General features: G+C 43.0%; 1 protein-coding gene across 2 annotated transcripts in view; it reads left to right on the top strand.

The window, feature by feature from the left end:
- The window catches only part of TFRC (transferrin receptor), a 32,040-nt gene extending 15,943 nt beyond the window's left edge, over positions 1–16,097 (top strand). For both annotated transcript variants that reach the window (XM_017863997.1, XM_017864006.1), the window contains 10 exons: positions 946–1,103; positions 2,210–2,329; positions 3,695–3,780; positions 3,989–4,052; positions 5,773–5,840; positions 7,516–7,574; positions 7,781–7,862; positions 10,346–10,567; positions 11,928–12,068; positions 13,199–16,097. In XM_017863997.1, the coding sequence (XP_017719486.1) occupies positions 946–1,103; positions 2,210–2,329; positions 3,695–3,780; positions 3,989–4,052; positions 5,773–5,840; positions 7,516–7,574; positions 7,781–7,862; positions 10,346–10,567; positions 11,928–12,068; positions 13,199–13,441 (1,243 nt within the window). In that variant the 3' untranslated portion in view covers positions 13,442–16,097. The remainder of the gene's footprint in view (positions 1–945; positions 1,104–2,209; positions 2,330–3,694; positions 3,781–3,988; positions 4,053–5,772; positions 5,841–7,515; positions 7,575–7,780; positions 7,863–10,345; positions 10,568–11,927; positions 12,069–13,198) is intronic.
- The last annotated feature ends 3,759 nt before the right edge of the window (positions 16,098–19,856 follow it).

Raw genomic sequence — 19,856 nt, 5'->3', positions numbered from 1 at the left:
GCCCCCTTAGGAACAGCTATTATTTGGGGTAACACAGAGGAATTAGACGGGGAAGCATAGGATTTTTTTTTTTTTTTTTTTGTGATAGTCTTACTCTGTTGCCCAGGCTGGAGTGCAGTAGTGTGATCCTGGCTCACTGCAACCTCCACCTCCTGGGTTCAAGGAATTCTGCCTTAGCCTCCCAAAGTGCTGGGATTACAGGTGTGAGCCACTGCACCCAGCTAAGGAATATTTTTTATAACTGAGATAAGAATGTATACTATCCTTATTAGTGGTGACAGTTGGGAAACATAAAAATGTATTAATATCCTTTTATATATTAAAAGAACTTCATTTTGAGTCCATCTTGGTATGTATTCCAAATACAAACTACATAACTGTGTCTGGCAGAAAGGCATGTGTCAGAGGAGGACAGTTAGAAGTTTTGTAAAATATTGCTTAAACTAGGAATTCGTGGTTTTCAGTTGGCTGCCTCCAGATCAAAGTAAGACACAAATGGTTCACCACTAGAGAGTAAGTTTGTTTTTGGTTTTTGTTTTGTTTTGTTTTGTTTTTGAGACAGGAATTTTGCTCTGTTGCCCAGGGTAGAGTGCAGTGGCGTGATCTCGGCTCACTGCAGCCTCTGCCTCCAAGGTTCAAGCGATTCTCCTGCCTCAGCCTCCTGAGTAGCTGGGATTACAGGCACCCGCCACCATGCCCAGTTAATTTTTGTATTTTTAGTAGTAACGGGGTTTCACCATGTTGGTCAGGCTGGTCTTGAACTCCTGACCTTGTGATCCATCTGCCTCGGCCTCGCAGAGTGCTGGGATTAAAGGGGTGAGGCACTGCGCCTGCCCTAGAGTAAGTTTTGTTTATATGTCCTCTCAGTCTAGAACCTCACTAGACAGAAGTAAACTTTGGGCAAGGAACAATAACTCAGAACTTATGCCTGCTTTCTGGTTCTAGAAATATGGAGGGAGACTGTCCCGCTGACTGGAAAACAGACTCTACATGTAAGATGGTAACCTCGGAAAACAAGAGTGTGAAGCTCACGGTGAGCAATGTGCTGAAAGAGACAAAAATTCTTAACATCTTTGGAGTTATTAAAGGCTTTGTAGAACCAGGTAAAGACCGCCCCCATCCCCCTTGGTTTTTTATTTTGTTGTTGTTGTTGTTGTTTTCTTTGCTGTTCTTAAGGATGTGGCTAGAGAAGGAGGGGGTGTACGATGCTGGCTTGACTTGGTTTTATGAAGTGCTTAATCTTATCTGTCCTAAAGTGAATTGTTTTTTTGTTTTTGTTTTTGTTTTTTTGAGAAGGAGTTTCACTCTTGTTGCCCAGGCTGGAGTGCAGTGGTGCGATCTCGGCTCACTGCAACCTCTGCCTCCCAGGTTCAAGCGATTCTCCTGCCTCAGCCTCCCCAGTAGCTGGGATTACAGGCGTGCACCACCATGCATGGCTAATTTTGTATTTTTAGTAGACAGGGTTTCTCTATGTTGGTCAGGCTCTATGAGGTCAGCTCCTGACCTCAGGTGATCTGCCTGCCTCGGCCTCCCAAAGTGCTGGGATTACAGGTGTGAGCCACTGCGCCTGGCCTATGTGTCAGTTTTACTGGGAGGTAATCAGGCCCTAGGAAATCTTGTTAAAAATTGACCATTGTGACTAGAAAATCTATTCTAAGTTATTGACTAGACCAGTGATAAGCAAATTTCTTAAGGGGGCAGATAATAAACCTTTTGCAGGCTATACAGTCTCTGTTTTAGCTGTTCAACTCTGTAGAAGCAAGAAAATAGGCATAGACTGTACGTAATGAATGGGTATGCAGGCTGTAGTTTGCCAGTCCCTAGAGTTGAGTTTAAATGCACTCAAATAGCCAACACCAGCTAAGAAATAAGAAAATGACGACTGGCCCCGCTATGTACTCACAATCTTATTTGCGGATCTCCCATATTGCTCTTTGTAGGTTACTTAAAAAAAATTATTCCTGTTCTTTTATTCTTTCACTTAAGAAGTCAGTAAATTTAATTAGTAGTGTCCGAAAAAAGTAGCTCTACTAGTAAAGTAAAATTAATATTCTCATGTGAATTTTAATTCCTAGAGTTTTAGTCAGATTTGAAGTAAGGTGCTTTTATTCTTAATACATATACTGCACTTTTACCTTTCTACTGATGAGCACATTGTAGAAAAGTTTAGAAGCTTATTATGTAAATTCTTCCTCTTTTGTTTTTAAAGATCACTATGTTATAGTTGGGGCCCAGAGAGATGCGTGGGGCCCCGGAGCTGCAAAATCCAGTGTAGGGACAGCTCTCCTGTTGAAACTTGCCCAGATGTTCTCAGATATGGTCTTAAAAGGTAGAGTACAAATTTTGGTTCCTTTGAATATTGGTGCACTACATACAGTTCTAGATGTTGTACTGTGCTTTGCTTACTTTGCCTGCATTCCTGTGGTTCCCTCCTGCTAGACTCTAGTTCTTAAATACAAGGCAGATTGTCTTTTGTTGTAGCTGCCTTTTTCTTTGAAACAGCTTTCCATAAAATGTCTTAGCTGTGCTGAAAATCACCAGTTTCTTTGAGACAGTGGATTATTGAGCCCCAGTGCTTAGTTTGATGTATCCAGCATGATAAGGCGGACCATAGTCCCTAAGTAATCTATTGGAAAGCAGTAGCATACCTCTATACTCATGTACTGAGACCTAACAGCTATTGGAATTTTGTTATGTTTATTCATTTATTTTTTGAGACAGAGTTTTAACTCTGTTGCCCAGGCTGGAGTGCAGTGGCACGATCTCAGCTCACTGCAACCTCCTCCTCCTGACTTTAAGCCATTCTCCTGCCTTAGCCTCCTGAGTAGCTGGGATTACAGGTGCCCACCACCATGCCTGGCTAGTTTTTGTATTTTTAGTAGAGATGGGGCTTCACCATGTTGGCCAGGCTGGTCTCGTGACCTCAAGTGATTCACCCGCCTCAGCCTCCCAAACTGCTACGAGTGAGCCACCGTGCCCCGCCTCTTTTGTTTATTTTTGAGCCTTTCTGTCCTGCTTGCCACTCTTTCACACTCCTACCCACCCACACATTCAAAATCATCATATTCTTGAATCTTTGGGTCACAGGGCAAATTGCAATGCTTATCTTCAATACAGAGTACATTAATGGAGGAAAAAAAATACTGAGGGAAGTGGGTGGGATGGAGGACAGTGATACATGTATCCCCAAAAGGCGCTGTCACAAATGTAGTTTCTCTGCAAACTCTTCTTATAACTTGAATTTGTGAATTTTTATTTTATTTTAGAGTTATTTTTAAAAAATCCAATGTTGTTTTGATTTACTTTATGCAAATTGTTCTCAAGATGTGCATCATCATGCTTACACTGTTTTCAGTGATCTCTGGGTCCAGAAGTTAAGGAACTGAAAGAATGAAATTGTAAAAGGGCGACTGACGACTGGCCCTGCTATGTACTCACAATCTTATTTGCAGATCTCCTGTATGGCTCTTTGTAGGTTACTTAAAAAAAAAATTATTCCTGTTCTTTTATTCTTTCACCTGGAGTCTCCAAGATTTTGTTAGTATTTTTTTTTTCTTTTTTGGCTCAGAAAAAAAAAGGTTTTGGAATCTGCTATCTTGGAGTTAGACCTTCTGATTCATCTGAAGTGGGATACCTTCCATCCCTGCCCGTGTATAACCGTTCCCAAGATCAAGCTAACTTTCTTCTCTTTCAGATGGGTTTCAGCCCAGCAGGAGCATTATCTTTGCCAGTTGGAGTGCTGGAGACTTTGGATCGGTTGGTGCCACTGAATGGCTAGAGGTATTCTTTATCATCATCTATTCCCATATTGGGCACCGGAGCTTGTGGGCTCGGGCTCTCCTCCAGAAATGAAGTTCTTATAGGTTTGATTTTACCATTTTTGCCTTTGCGCTTAGTCTGAATAGAGTCCAGAATTGAAAATGAATCCCTATTGCTACTGTATGTGATAAATAAACAGATTTATACTTATTAGTGTTTTCTCTTCTAGGGATACCTTTCATCCTTGCATTTAAAGGCTTTCACTTATATTAATCTGGATAAAGCGGTGCTTGGTAAGTATCCCTTTCTTTGGCTATTTATGAATTCAGGGAAACTACTTTTTTTTTTTTTTTTTTTTTTTTTTTTTTTTTTTGAGATGGAGTTTCGTTCTTGTCGCCCAGGCTGGAGTGCAATGGCACAATCTTGGCCCACTGCAAGCTCCGCCTCCCAGGTTCAAGTGATTCTCCTGCCTCAGCCTCCCGAGTAACTGGGATTACAGGTGCTCACTACCACGCCCAGCTAATTTTTTGTATTTTTAGTACAAAAAATTGACTATGCTTCACTATGTTGGCCAGGATGGTCTCGAACTCCTGACCTCAGGCAATTCGCCTGCCTCGGCCTGGGATTACAGACGTGAGCCATCATGCTTGGCCGGGTAAACTACTCTGAAGTGGAAGGAAGCTTTTTTTTGAGACAGGGTCTCACTCTGTTGCCCAGGCTAGAGTGCAGTGGCACAATCTTGGCTCACTGCAGCCTTGACCTCCTGGGCTCAGGTGATCCTCCCACTTCAGCCACCTGGCTAATTTTTTTTATAGAGGTGGGGTTTGGCCATGTTGCACAGGCTGGTCTCAAACTCCTGAGTTAAGGCATTCTACTTCAGCTGCCCAAAATGCTGCGGTTACATGCATGAGCCATTGCCCTCAGCCTGTATCTTAACCTTCCTTTAAATAGTCAAGTTACACAGTGAACACATATTGCCTTGTCTAGAGCAGTGGGTGGTTCTCAATGTGGCCCCCAGATCAGCAGCATCAGGAACTGTTACAATGCAAACTTTCAGGTCCACCCCAGACCTTTGAGTCAGAAATGGGAGTGTTGGTCTAAAAACTGGGCTTTTTTGGCTAGGCATGGTGGCGCACACCTGTAATCCCAGCACTTGGGGAGGCCAAGGCAGGCGGATCACCTGAGGTCAGGATTTCGAGACCAGCCTGGCCAACATGGTGAAACCCCATCTCTACTATAAAAATACAAAAATTAGCCGGGCGTGGTGGTGGGCACCTGTAATCCCAGCTACTCAGGTGGCTGAGGCAGGAGAATCACTTAAACCCAGGAGGCAGAGGTTGCAGTGAGCCAAGATGGTGCCTTTGTACTCCAGTCTGGGTGACAGAGCGAGACTCCATCTCAAAAAAACAAACAAAAAAACTGGGCTTTTTTTTTTGGGCAACGCTTGGGGAATAAAAACCTGTTATTTTCTTAAGGACAAAGTATCCTGAAGCAAAGAAACCCAAACAAATAAACAAAAAACTTTAACAAGCATTCCAGGTAATTCTGATGCACTAAAGTTTTAGGACCATAAGTCTGGACTATTTTGAGGTGAGAAGAAACTAAACTCTGAGTATAGCAAGCATGTTGTAGCTCTAACCTGGGTGAACCAGAAAGTCAAATGTGAAATTGCTAATGGGGAGGCTGCACATGTATGGGGCAGTGGATTTATGGGACCTCTAGGTACCTTTTCTTAATTTTGCTGCTGAACCTAAAACTGCTGATATTTTTAAAAAGATCACTAGGATTATAGTATGCAAACTCAAGGATTAGTAAGAGCCTCACTTGAGTCAAGTTATCATAGTTGCTAAAGAACTTGATACCAGAATTACTTTTGTCTACTTGATGAATAGGATAGCTGTTGCGTAGGGCCAGTGATCTAGATTACTGTCTTATTTGTCAAGTACTTGTAGAAGTAGCAGTGTGAAAATTACTGGAGTGGAGAGGGGCAATGATAAAATAATTTCTTTTCAGGTACCAGCAACTTCAAGGTTTCTGCCAGCCCATTGTTGTATACGCTTATTGAGAAAACAATGCAAGATGTGAGTATATACCTCATTACAAAAATGTATGACTTAAGTTTTTGTTGAATCGACCTGAGATAAAAAACACTGATATGTAAAACCGTAGTCAGTAACAAAAACTAGGAATTGAGAATAAATTCTATAGCAGCATTATTAAAGAGATACTTGCCTGTTGAACCATATGAGATGAGGAGGTATATGAAGGGCTGCAATCTCAAAAAATATGTCATCTCTTTAGGAATATATAACAAAATGCCATGAGGCCTGAGCTGTAGTGCAGGTGCCCACAGGGAATTGTCTGTAGAGTTACAATGCTAAGGAAGGCTGAAATCAACTTGAACTATACTTTGAGACAGCCGTACGAAATATTCATTGAATAAAGAATTGCCATAGTTTTGAGTGAGGGAGCAGCATATGAAAGAAAACATTTGCTTAATGGGATTAGAGACTATATTGGAGTGAGTGAAGTTAGATACAAGTCAGACAGCAGATGTTGGCTTTTATCCAAAGGGATACTAGGGATTATAGGATCTCAAGCAAGGCAATAATGAATTTACCAGTTAGGTTGGTGGCATAAGATGCACTAGAGGCCGGGCGCGGTGGCTCAAGCCTGTAATCCCAGCACTTTGGGAGGCCGAGACGGGCAGAACACGAGGTCAGGAGATCGAGACCATCCTGGCTAACACGGTGAAACCCCGTCTCTACTAAAATACAAAAAAAACTAGCCGGGCGAGGTGGCGGGTGCCTGTAGTCCCAGCTACTCCGGAGGCTGAGGCAGGAGAATGGCGTGAACCCGGGAGGCGGAGCTTGCAGTGAGCTGAGATCCGGCCACTGCACTCCAGCCTGGGCGACAGAGCGAGACTCCGTCTCAAAAAAAAAAAAAATAAATAAAATAAAATAAAATAAAAAAAGATGCACTAGAAGGAAGAAACCAGAAACAAGATAGGATTATGGAGCCTGAAGAGGGCTTTTACAGTTGTGGGTATGCCACCGTGGTTTTTTGGGTGTTTTTTTTGAGACGGAGTCTCCCTCTGTTGCCCAGGCTGAGGTGTAGTAGAGCAATCCTGGCTCACTGCAGCCTCCACCTTCTGGGTTCAAGTGATTTTCCAGCCACAGCCTCCCGAGTAGCTGGGATTACAGGCATGCACCACCACACCTGGCCAATGTTTGTATTTTTAGTAGAGACGGGGTTTCACCATGTTGGCCAGGATGGTATCGATCTCTTGACCATGTGATCCTCCCACTCAGCCTCCCAAAGTGCTGGGATTACAGGCGTGAGCCACTGTGCCCAGCTTTTTTTTTTTTTTTTTTTTTTTTTTTTTTTAAGAGACAGGGTCTTGCTCTGTTGCCCAGGCTGGTCTCAAACTTCTGGGCTCGAGTGATCTCCCACCTTGGCCTCCCAAAGTGTTGGGATTGCAGGTGTGAACTACCCCACCTGGCCTAGGCCCACTTTTAAAATGTTAATTAAGAAGTAAACATTTTTTCCTAACCGTAACTAAAGGAACTGAAAACATGAGCCTAGTTAGTAGTAACTTAAAATTGAGACTGTTTTAACTGTCATAAATAATTTCCTTTCAAGAAGATATAATACAAGTTTTCTATTTATAAATTTTTATAGAGTAACATGTTAGTGACTGGCCTGAATAAATAAGTTCCAAAAGGTTAGTTTTAATGATAATTTCTTATCTTACAGGTGAAACATCCAGTTACTGGGCGATCTCTCTATCAGGACAGCAACTGGGCCAGCAAAGTGTAAGTTGAGAAAAGTGAATGAACAAACTAATAGGAAAGCGGAGATTCTGCTTCCTGTGCCCGGTAGAATCCAAATCTGTCCTTGCAGTGGGCTTACTTGCACCTAAAGATACTCAACTAAAGAATTTCTTTTGGATGTGAGGACTAGCATGATAGAACAGTCTTCTTTAAAAAACTTTCTAAAGACACATTCTTTCTTCTTGCAGTGAGAAGCTCACTTTAGACAATGCTGCTTTCCCTTTCCTTGCGTATTCTGGAATCCCAGCAGTTTCTTTCTGTTTTTGTGAGGTAAGTCTGAGGAGCTCAAAAGCATTACATCAGTTCATTTAAATGACAGATGGCGAGAGGCGCTCTGAAAGGAAATGATCTTTATTTGGAAATGGGACATTGCAGTGGGAATGCCTGTGCTATCGTCAACTATGTGCTTTATTCAGAGAGGTAAAGGAAAACAAGGTTTTAAAGGACAAATGACAAGGATGACATAGTTATTTTGAGGTAATTATTCTTGACTACCAAGATCAGTCAAGGTTTACAGGCAGTTGCTCGGCAGACTTTCTCACAAGAGAATTTTTTTGGTGCAAGGTGGCAGTGGCCTCTGTAAGGTTGTAGTTTTTGTAAAAAGGAAAACAAAACCCTTAGTCCTTGTTATCAGACATAGAAGGGTGAGATCCTTCTCTTCAGGGTTGCATTTTTGTTAACACTAGTGACTCCATTTTGCTTTTGCATGTATCTTAGTTGTTGGGGGGTTCTTTTTTGTTTGTTTTTTGACAATGATGTCTTGCTCTGTCACCAAGGCTGGGGTACAGTGGCCAAATCATGGCTCACTGCAGCCTCAAGCAGTCTTCCCGCTTCAGCCTCCAAACCATTCGGATTACAGGCAAGAGCTACTTACTGCACCTGGTCATGGATCTTCTTGTATCAACTTTGAGACCAAGTTTACTGGAGTGCTTAAAATGTTTTAAGAAGTTATACACAAGTGCCGGACGTGGGAGCTCACGTCTATAATCCTGTAGCAGGACGAGCCGCAGACAAAACCCCTCAGACACCGAGTTAAAGAAGGAAGGGCTTTATTGGGCCGGAAGCTTTGGCAAGACTCACGTCTCCAAAAACCAAGCTCCCTGAGTGAGCAATTCCTGTCCCTTTTAAGGGCTCACAACTCTAAGGGGTTCGGCGTGAGAGGGTTGTGATTGATCAAGCAGTGGTACGTGACTGGGGGCTGCATGTACTGGTAATTTGAACAGAACAGGACAGGGATTTTCACAATGCTGTTCCATACAATGTCTGGAATCTACAGACAACATAACCCGTTAGGTCAGGGGTCGTCCAGCGCTGGGCTGTCTGCCTCTGCCTTTTAGTTTCTACTTCTTTCTTTGGAGGCAGAAATTGGGCATAAGACAATATGAGGGGTGGTCTCCTCCCTTAATCCCAGCACTTTGGGAGGCCACGAGGTCAGGAGTTTGAGACTAGCTTGACCAAAATGTTGAAACCCTGTCTCTGCTAAAAATACAAAAAATTAGTCGGATGTGGTGGCAGGCACCTGTAAGCCCACTACTCAGGAGGCTGAGGCAGGAGAATCACTTGAACCTGGGAGATGGAGGTTGCAGTGAGCTGAGATGGAGCCACTGCACTCCAGCTTGGGCGACAGAGCGAGACCCTGTCTCAAAAAAAAGAGTTATACACATGTAATTATTGCATGTTCCGTCATTATCAGTTTTAATATAGACTTGTTAATCTCAATTAGCTTAATTAGCATTTGAGTTTATTGCTAAAACTTCTTTAAGTATGAGTTTTAATAATGAGTGTGGTGGGTCACACCTGTAATCCCAGCATTTGGGAGGCCAAGGTGGGTGGATCACTTGAGGTCAGGAGTTGAAGACCAGCCTGGCCAATGTGGTGAAACCCCATCTCTACTAAAAATACAAAAAAATTAGCTGGGTGTGGTGGCACATGCCTATAATCTCAGCTACTCAGGAGGCTGAGGTGGAAGAATCGCTTGAACCCAGGCGGCAGAGGTTGCAGTGAGCTGAGATCGCGCCATTGCACTCCAGCCTGGGCGACAGAGCAAGACTCTGTCTAACAACAACAAAAAAACGAGGCTGATTTTCTTGAGTGATTGAGCAGTGGCCTACCTATTGGACAGTCCAGCCGAACAGCATTTTCATCAGGCTGGGGGCAATAGCTCACACCTGTAATTCCAGCACCTTGGGTGACTGAGGTGGCCAGGAGTGAGACCAGCCTGGGTAACATGCCTAGACTATATCTCTACAAACATTTTTTTAATTAAGCTGCCCAGTGGCACCTGTAGTCCCAGCTTCTTGGGAGGCTGAGGCGGGGGGGGGTCACTTGAGCCAGGAGCTCAAGCCTGCAGAGAGCCAGGATTGCATCAGCACACGCTAGCCTGGGTGACAGAGTGAGACCTTGTCTCAAGGTACATTTCATGTATGTTCTCTTTTTCCATGATAAAGGTCCAAACTTCCCAGAGAGGAAGACGTGCAGCCTTAAGGAATTTGGCTAGAAATCTATTCAAGGCATATGATACGATAGAACAGGGATTCTGTAGAACCTGGAAGAAAGTCGTCACTCTAGGAGTAGGTTAGATTCAGAGAAGTAGCAAGAATGTACTTAAAGCAGCAGATAACGAGATCACATTGGGGTGGGGATATGTTAGAAGAAGCGGGGAGCTATAGTAACTTACCTCGATGGGGAAGCCAGAATGTGAGGCTTTTGCTGGTAGAACTCACGTGAGTGCCATAGCCTTGCTTTTTTTGCAGGACACAGATTATCCTTACTTGGGCACTACCATGGACACCTATAAGGAACTGGTGGAGAAGATTCCTGAGCTGAACAAAGTGGCACGAGCAGCGGCAGAAGTAGCTGGTCAGTTCGTGATTAAACTGACCCATGATGTTGAATTGAACCTGGACTATGAGAGGTACAACAGCCAGCTGCTTTTGTTTTTGAGGGATCTGAACCAGTACAGAGCAGATGTAAAGGTGAGCACTGATTCCAAGTATGTTTTTACTGCTTGGAATGTCAAACTACTTGAATGTCAAGTAGTTTGAAGTGTGATGTGTTCCTCTGTGTTCCCGGTGGGTGGAAGGATGATTGTAGCCAAAGTACATTTTAAAGTGAACGGAGGTATAATTTTACATAGAATTTGTAACTTGTTTGACAGAAGTTGGGAGGCTGTGGGTTACAGACCTAGGACAGAGCTCAGCAGTGTTTCAGAATCTAGAGCAGTGTCAGGTTTTCTGTCACTCACATCTCCCAGGCAGCCCGTCACAGAATATGACGATCTCAGCCAGGAGTTGGGCTGTGTGTGTTTCAGACATGACATGGATGGAAAGACAGCACAGCTAGTAGGATTCTGTCTCATATTGATCCCGTGCATCTAAAATTCAAATATTCCATTAAGTGAAACTGATAAGCAGGGTGAGGTGGTGCACGCCCGTAGCCCCAGCTACTTCTGCTGAGGCAGGAGAACTACTGGAGCCCAGCCTGGGCAACATAGCAAAATCCCATCTCTAAATAAATTAATAAAATTAATATTAAGTGGCCTCCAGATGGTTTTATGGTACTAGGAGTTGATTTTTTAACAGATATCTTAATTGAAGTAAATCACTGATAACCAAATCTTTTTATGTTTGTCTTTCCTTTTTTTTCTTTTTTCTTTTTTGAGAGATAAAGTCTCACTCTTGTCCCCCAGGCAGGAGTGCAATAGTACGATCCCGGCTCACTGCAACCTCCACCTCCCGGGTTCAAGCAATTCTCCTGCCTCAGCTCCCCAGGTAGCTGGGATTACAGGTGTGTGCCACCATGCCTGGATAGTTTTTGTGTTTTTAGTAGAGCTGAGGTTTTACCCTGTTGGACAGGCTGGTCTCAAACTCCTGACCTCATGTGATCCCACCCGCCCCAGCCTCCCAAAGTGCTGGGATTACAGGTGTGAGCCACCACACCCGGCCACTTATTTGTTTCTTGAAACGAATTGTAACTGTTGAAAATGGAACTTACCAGATGGAGATAACGATCCTGAAGTACATTGAACCACAATGTTTTCCCCTATAGGGAAGTTTTCCCCCAAAAGGAGAATTGAACTGGAAACAATATAGTACATAGGATTGTATAATTATGTTTAAATTCTTAATGAGAATGGTTTTCTTACATGCTGGGCTGAAATAGAGTGTATATCACAGTCTATAGAGCTTGGAACCCTGTGCAAGGTGCTTTCGGAGTCTTGAGCTTATCTGCGAGTTCCTTTTATCAGAATCTTATTAACACACGTTAAATTAGAAAGGCACGCAAAAGAGCATCCTTAGAAACAAAACCGCTCATAGCGAAGAATGTCTGTTTCAGGAAATGGGCCTGAGTTTGCAGTGGCTGTATTCTGCTCGTGGAGACTTTTTCCGCGCTACTTCCAGACTAACAACAGATTTCAGGAATGCTGAGAAAACGGACAAGTTTGTCATGAAGAAGCTCAATGATCGTGTCATGAGAGTAAGTGAACTTTTGGGAAAGGAGGAACTAAAGTATGTGTAAAATTTTAATGGATAATCTTCCACTTCCGCAGCATGGACAAACTCTAGGAGCTAGAATTCCTTTAGGAAGGGAAGAAGGGAGCATTCATGGCTTAGCTGTCATTTTCTATTTCTGCTCATTCAGACCTTGGACAAACCTAGTCTTCTTGGAAGAGATTTGCTGTAAACCTTCCGGGTATGCTCCAATGGGGAAAAGAATCTGAACACATTTAAAGTTTTCCTTTGTAAAATGAATCAGTTTCCTTTAAACTATTTATCTATCTATCTATCTATCTATCTATCTATCTATCTATCTATCTATCTATCTATTTATTTATGAGACGGAGTTTCACTGTTGTTGCCCAAGCTGGAGTGCAATGGCACAATCTTGGCTCACTGCACCCTCTGCCTCCTAGGTTCAAGTGATTCTCCTGCCTCAGCCTCCCGAGTAGCTGTGATTACAGGTGCCCACCACCACGCCCAGCTCATTTTTTGTATTTTTAGTAGAAACGGAGTTTCAGCATGTTAGCCAGACCAGTCTCGAACTCCCAACCTCAGGTGATCCACCGGCCTCTGCCTCCCAAAGTGCTGGTATTATAGGCGTGAGCCACTGTGCCCAGCCTCCTTTAGAATTTTAACCTTAGAAGATTAGCATTGGCCTGGTTCTCAGCATTCTTTTTTCCTTACTCTGCTATAGAAAGTCTGATCAGCTGGCTGGACTCAGTGGCTCAACGCCTGTAATTCCAGCACTTTGGGAGGCTGAGACAAGTAGGTCACCTGAGGTCAGGAGTTCAAGACCAGCCTGACCAACATAGAGAAACCCCGTCTCTACTAAAAATACAAAAATCAGTCGGGCGTGGTGGCTCATGCCTGTAATCCCAGCTACTTAGGAGGCTGAGGTAGGACAATTGCTTGAAGTCGGGAGGTGGAGGTTGTGATGAGCCAAGATCGTGCCATTGCACTCCAGCCTGGGCAACAGAGAAACTCTGTCTCAAAAAAAAAAAGAGTGATCAGCATTCTTAATTTGGGAAATTTTACATTTGAAGTGAACAGCTGTTTTACTACAGAAGTCACAGGACAGTGTAAATTGCCTGACGTTTTGTTTTATAGGTGGAGTATTACTTCCTCTCACCCTATGTGTCTCCAAAAGAGTCTCCTTTCCGACATGTCTTCTGGGGCTCCGGCTCTCACACACTGTCAGCTTTACTGGAGAACTTGAAACTGCGTAGACAAAATAACAGTGCTTTTAATGAAACGCTGTTCAGAAACCAGTTGGCTCTCGCTACTTGGACTATTCAGGGAGCTGCAAATGCCCTCTCTGGTGACGTTTGGGACATTGACAATGAGTTTTAAATGTGATACCCGTAGCTTACATCAGAACAGCAGGATAGTCTAGTTTCTAGACTCGCGCTGATTGTGCTACGTTTTCAGTAGGGCTTCAAAACCTGATGTTAAAATTCCATCCCATCATCTTGGTACTACTAGATGTCTTTAGGCAGCAGCTTTTAATCCAGGGTAGACAACCTGTCCTTCAAGTTCAAGTGAATGACCACTTAAAAAATGTCCCTGATGGAATATTCCCCTCTCTCTAGAATCGTGAGTGTTGTGTAATGGTAACTGCCTCTTTCCTGTTGTTGTTAATGAAAATGTCAGAAACCAGTTGTGTAAATGATCGCTGTGAACCCTAAGGGCTGGTCTCTGCTGAAGGTTATAAGTGGTCGTTTACTTCGAGTGATCCTCCAACTTCATTTGATGCTGGATAGGAGACACCAGGTCGAAAGACCTTCTCCAAATGAGATCTAAGCCTTTCCTGAAGGAATGTAGCTGGTTTCCTTATTCCTGAAAGAAACAGTTAACTTTCAGAAGAGATGGGCTTGTTTTCTTGCCAGTGAGGTCTGAAATGGAGGTCCTTCTGCTGGATCAAATGAGGCTCCACTGTTGAGTGCAGGAATAAGGCCTTAATATGTTAACCTCAATGTCATTTATGAAAAGAGGGGACCAGAAGCCAAAGACTTAGTATATTTTCTTTTCCTCTGTCCCTTCCCCCATAAGCCTCCATTTAGTTCTTTGTTATGTTTGTTTCTTCCAAAGCGCATTGAAAGACAACCAGTTTCAGGTGTTTAGTTGCAGACTCTGTTTGTCAGACTTCAAAGAATAATACACTGCCAAACTTTGGCCAGAGTGTTAATCTTAGGGGAGAGCCTTCTGTCCTTTTGGCACTGAGATATTTATTGTTTATTTATCAGTGACAGAGTTCACTATAAATGGTGTTTTTTTTTATAGAATATAATTATCGGAAGCAGTGCCTTCCATAATTATGACAGTTATACTGTCGGTTTTTTTAAATAAAAGCAGCATCTGCTAATAAAACTCAACAGATACTGGAAGTTTTGCATTTATGGTCAATAGTTAGGGGTTTTAGAAAACAGCCGCAAGCCAAATGTAATTGAATAACGTTGAAGCTAAGATTTAGAGATGAATTAAATTTAATTAGGGGTTGCTAAGAAGTGAGCACTGACCAGATAAGAATGCTAGTTTTCCTGAATGCAATGAATTGTGACCAAGTTATAAATAAATGTCACTTAAAGGCTGTGGAAGTACTCCTGCACAATTTTATAGCTCAGTTTATCCAAGGTATAACTCTAATTCCCATTTTGCAAAATTTCCAGTACCTTTGTCACAATCCTAACACATTATCGGGAGCAGTGTCTTCCATAATGTATAAAGAACAAGGTAGTTTTTACCTACCACAGGGTCTGTATCGGAGACAGTGGTCTCCATATGTTACACTGAAGGGTGTAAGTAATTATCGGGAGCAGTGTTTCCCATAATTTTCTTCATGCAATGACATCTTCAAAGCTTGAAGATCGTTAGTATCTAACATGTATTCCCAACTCCTATAATTCCCTCTTTTAGTTTTAGTTGCAGAAACATTTTGTGGTCATTAAGCATTTGGTGGGTAAATTCAACCACTGTAAAATGAAATTACTACAAAATTTGAAATTTAACGTGGGTTTTTGTTATCTTTGTGGTTTCTCCAGGTCCTCTACTTAATGGGATAGTAGCATACATTTATAATGTTTGCTATTGACAAGTCATTTTAACTTTATCACCTTATTTGCATGTTACCTCCTGTAAACTTAGTGCGGACAAGTTTTAATCCAGAATTGGCCTTTTGACTTAAAGCAGGGGGACTTTGTATAGGAGGTTTGGGGGGTGTGGGGAGGGAGAGTCCCCAGAAGATCTTTGACACGTCTGCCTACCCATTCGTGGTTATAAATTAAATGTAGGTATGAATAAGTTTGAAGCTACATGAGTGAACCATCGTTATAAACGTGACCATCAGCTGTTTGTCATAGGGCAGTTTGAAACTGCCTCCTAGGAAGAGGCTCATAGGGGTCTCTTGAGGTTCTTAGTGTAACTCACCTAGATTTACAGCCTCACTGGAATCGTTTCACTACTCACAGTCTCTTTAATCTTCAGTTTTATCTTTAGTCTCCTCTTTTATCTTGGACTGACGTTTAGTGTAGCTATGTGAACAGGTCATAGCCGAGATTCCTGGTTTGGTTGTTACGCTTACATACTTAAAGTGTGTGACATACTCATAGTGTAACACAACATGAATAAAGGGCATACGTTTTGCAGCAGTCAGTCTCTTCAGAAAACCCTCTTCTATAGTAGGGTTGAGTTACTTCCTGTCAAGCCAATATGTGGTAACAGGCTCACTCTTCCCGAATGAAATACCAGACTCGTGACAAGCTCCTGGTCTTCAGATGTCTTCTCGTTAAGGAGATGGGCCTTTTGGAGGTAAAGGATACAGTTAGTGAGTTCTGTCATGATTCGCTATTCTAGAACTTGCATGACCTTTACTGTGTTAGCTCTTTGAATGTTGTGGAAATTTTAGACTTTCTTTGTAAACAAATGATATGTCCTTATCATTGTATAAAAGCTGTTATGTGCAACAATGTGGAGATTCCTTACCTGATTTAATAAAATACTTAAACACTGAGTTGCTTTTTAGATAAATTTTTTAAAAAGAGCAGTTTTAGGCTCATAGCAAAATTAAACAGAATTCCCACATACCCACCGTTTCTGCCACGTACACACCCTCCATGACTGCCAGCACCTTGCACCACAGCGGCATGTTACAATGGGCAGCCTGCGTGGGCGCGCCGTCAGCGCCGTTAGTCTACTGTTTCTATTAGGGTTTGTTCTCCTGCGGTTTTTGACAAATGTGTAATACCATTCTAGTAGCTTACAGAATAGTTTTATTGCTGTAAATCTTGTGCTCTGCCCATTCATCCATCTCTTCTGTAAGATCCTGGCAACCACAGATCTTAAGATATCCGTAATTTTACCTCTTCCAGAATGTCATGCAGTTGGAGTCAGAATATAGCCTTTTCAGGTTGGCCTCTTTCACTAAGCAATAGCATTTGTTTCCTCCATGTCTTCATGATGTGTTACCTCATTTCTTTTTAGCACAGAACAATATTCTGTTGTCTGCAGTTACCACAGTTTATCTAGCTCACCTACTTGCTAAGTAATCTTGTTGCTTCTAAGTTTTGGGGGTTATGAATAAACTGATAAGCACCTGTGTGCATGTTTTTTCTGTGAACCTAGGTCTTCAGCTCCTTAGGTAAATACCAAGGTACATGATTGCTGCTGTCTTCTAAGTGGGCAATCTTGGCTCACTGCAGCCTCCACCTCCCGGGTTCAAGCGATTCTCCTACCTCAGCCTCTGAGTAGCTGGGATTACAGGCGCCCGCCACCACTCCTGGCTGATTTTTATATGTTTAGTAGAGATGGGGGTTTCACCATGTTGGCCAGGCTGGTCTCGAACTCCTGACTTCAAGTGATCTGCCTGCCTCAGCCTCCCAAAGTGCTGGGATTACAGATGTGAGCTACCACCATGCCTGGCATTTTTTTTTCTTTTTCTTTTTTTTTTTTTTTGAGACAGTCTTGCTCCATTCCCTAGGCTCTGGAGTGCAGTGGCATGATCTCTGCTCACTGCAACCTCTACCTCCCAAGTTCAAGCAATTCTTGTGCCTCAGTCTCCTGAGTAGCTGAGATTACAGGCATGTTCCATACCATGTCTTCAAACTCCCTTGTACCTCAAGCAAGCACATCTCAGTTTCGGCTAGCCACACTTCAGTTACTCAGTTGCCACATGGTTCGTGGACACCAGTTCTATAGCAAAAGGCATAATTGTTAAAGAGTTTTCTTATTTTGGCTTTCTGCCATGTGGTTGCCAAAAAATCCATTACACAATTTAACCTCATTGCTACAAGTGCCAACCAGGATTCTTAAGTATGGCTGCAAAAATTGTGGCCCCTAGAACTGGGAAGCTTTCTAATTGCCTCACCTATGTCCCAGCTTTCCCCCGTCCAAACTATCCGCATTCATACCCTTGAGAAGCAAGGCAATTATTAAACTGCTGTATTCTGTGGGAGATACCACCTGTGTGAGAGAACGTGATGGGCTAGGAAGCTGCCCTGAACAAATATTTGTAAAACACCTGGTTATCTGCAAGACAGCTTTGCCTGGAATTCAATATCGGATACCAATGTCTAACTTGTGGCTGTCAACAGGTTTAGGTGCTGAGTTAAATAAAGCCTTTGCAGTTTGCTACATTTGCCCTTTAAGCTGCCTCATGCTTAATCCATCCCAAATGGACAGCTATGTATAATTTTCTTTTCTTTTTTTTTCTGAAACGGAGTTTCATTCTTGCTGCCCAGGCTGGAATGCAATGGCACGATCTTGGCTCACTGCGTGCAACCTCTGCCTCCCGGGTTCCAGCCATTCTCCTGTCTCAGCCTCCCAATAGCTGGGATTACAGGTGCCCGCCATCACGCCCGACTAATTTTGTATTTTAGTAGAGAGGGGTTTCACCATGTTGGCCAGGCTGGTCTCGAACTCCTGACCTCAGGTGATCCACCCGCCTTGGCCTCCCAAAGTGCTGGGATTAAAGGCGTGAGCCGCCACGCCTGGCCAGCTTTGTATAATTTTTAATGCCTTTTTTGAAAATATTCACATACGGTCGAAGTGCAGAAAAGTCTGTATTAAAAAGTATTTTCCTCTTGGTCTCCAGAGTTGTCATCCCTCTAAATCTCCACAATTACCCATTTTTCTTTTTTTAGTTTGAGATGGTCTCGCTCTGTCACCCAGGCTGGATTGCAGTGGCGTGATTTCAGTTCGCTGCAAACTCCACCTCCCGGGTTCCAGCTATCATCTTACCTCAGCCTCCTGAGAGTAGCCGGGACTACAGACAGGCACCACCATGCCCGGCTAATGTTTGTATTTTTTGAGAGGTGGGGTTTTGCCTTGTTACTCAGGCTCGTCTCAAACTCCTGGACTCAAGTGATAAACCCACCTCAGCCTCCCTAAGTGCTGGGATTACAGGTGTGAGCCACTGGGCCTGGCCGTTACCAACTTCTTACGTACACTTTCAAAGTTGTCTATGCATCAATGAGAATTATCTACCAGATCTTCATGAAAGCATATATGGGGGCCCTGGTTCTATTGTCACCACATAAGCCCCCTACAACCTATCCCTCCTGCTGCTTACAGCTGTAAGCTCGGTAAGACGGGGAAGCTCTCCCAAACCTGAGATGTAAACAAAGGTAGGCGAACTGTGGAGGGGAGTACAACTTGGAGAAGTGACCTCAAAAGGGAAAGAATTGGCAGAAACCAAAAGAGGAACAAACAAAAAACTAGTAAGCTGGCATGCCGAGTCCAGCCATGTCCACAATTATATTATTGACGTGTGAACATTCTAATCGAGACTGACAATTAAAAAGCAATCAAGACCCATTTATATGCTGCCTATAAGAAACTTTAAAGACAGATAAATTGAAAGAGATGGGAAAAAACACAACGTGTACACTAGCATAGTATGGCTGGAATGGTTATATAAATATCAGATTAAAAAGACTTCAAACAGATAGTACTACAAATAGGAGCATTTTATAATTGTAAAAAGGGCCATTCAGGAAGATAGCACACTTATAAGTATGTATGCACCTTAAAATACATGAAAAAGAAATGAAAATTCTGCCATTATAAAAGACTTTAACACCCATTTCTCAGCAGTAAATACAGAAACTAGACCAAAAAAATCGGGACAAATTATTTGAACCAGTGTATCAGCCACCTCAATCTAACTGACATTTGTAGAACAACACATCCAGCAACTGCAAAGTAACTTGTAGGTCTACGTGGTATATTCAGCAAGACAGACCATACACCGGGTGATACGGCCTGGATTTCTGTTCCCACCCAAATCTCACATCCAATCGTAATGCCCAGTGTTGGGGGAGGGGGCTTGGTGGGAGGTGGTTGGATCATGGGGGCGGAATCCCCTCTTGCTGTTTTCGTGATCGATCCCACAAGATCGGGGAGTTTGAAAGCGTGTAGCACTTTTGCTGTCTTCCTCCTGCTCCAGCCATGTGGGATGCACCTGCTTCCCCTTTGCCTTCTGCCACAGTGGTGCGTTTCCTGAGGCCTCCCCAGTCACGCTTCCCGTGTAGTCGGCGGAACCATGAGTCAATTAAACCTCTTTTCTTTATAAATTACCCAGTCTCAGGTAGTTCTTTAAAGCAATGTGAGAATGAACTAATACATTGGGTGGTAAAACAAGTCTCAATTTTTTTTTTTTTTGAGACGGAGTTTTTCTCTTGTTGAAGATTATGTAGCTCGTTTCAGGAAGCTTCTGTCTTCTCACGATCTGCAGCATCTATTCTGTAAACAATAGCCTTGAGTAGTGGCTGTT

Source organism: Rhinopithecus bieti, unplaced genomic scaffold (assembly GCF_001698545.2).
Source record: "Rhinopithecus bieti isolate Rb0 unplaced genomic scaffold, ASM169854v2 scaffold_3471, whole genome shotgun sequence".
Classification (NCBI taxonomy): Eukaryota; Metazoa; Chordata; class Mammalia; order Primates; family Cercopithecidae; genus Rhinopithecus; species Rhinopithecus bieti.
The sequence above is the reverse complement of the archived record's forward strand: the minus strand, read 5'-3'. Positions and strand labels throughout refer to the sequence as shown.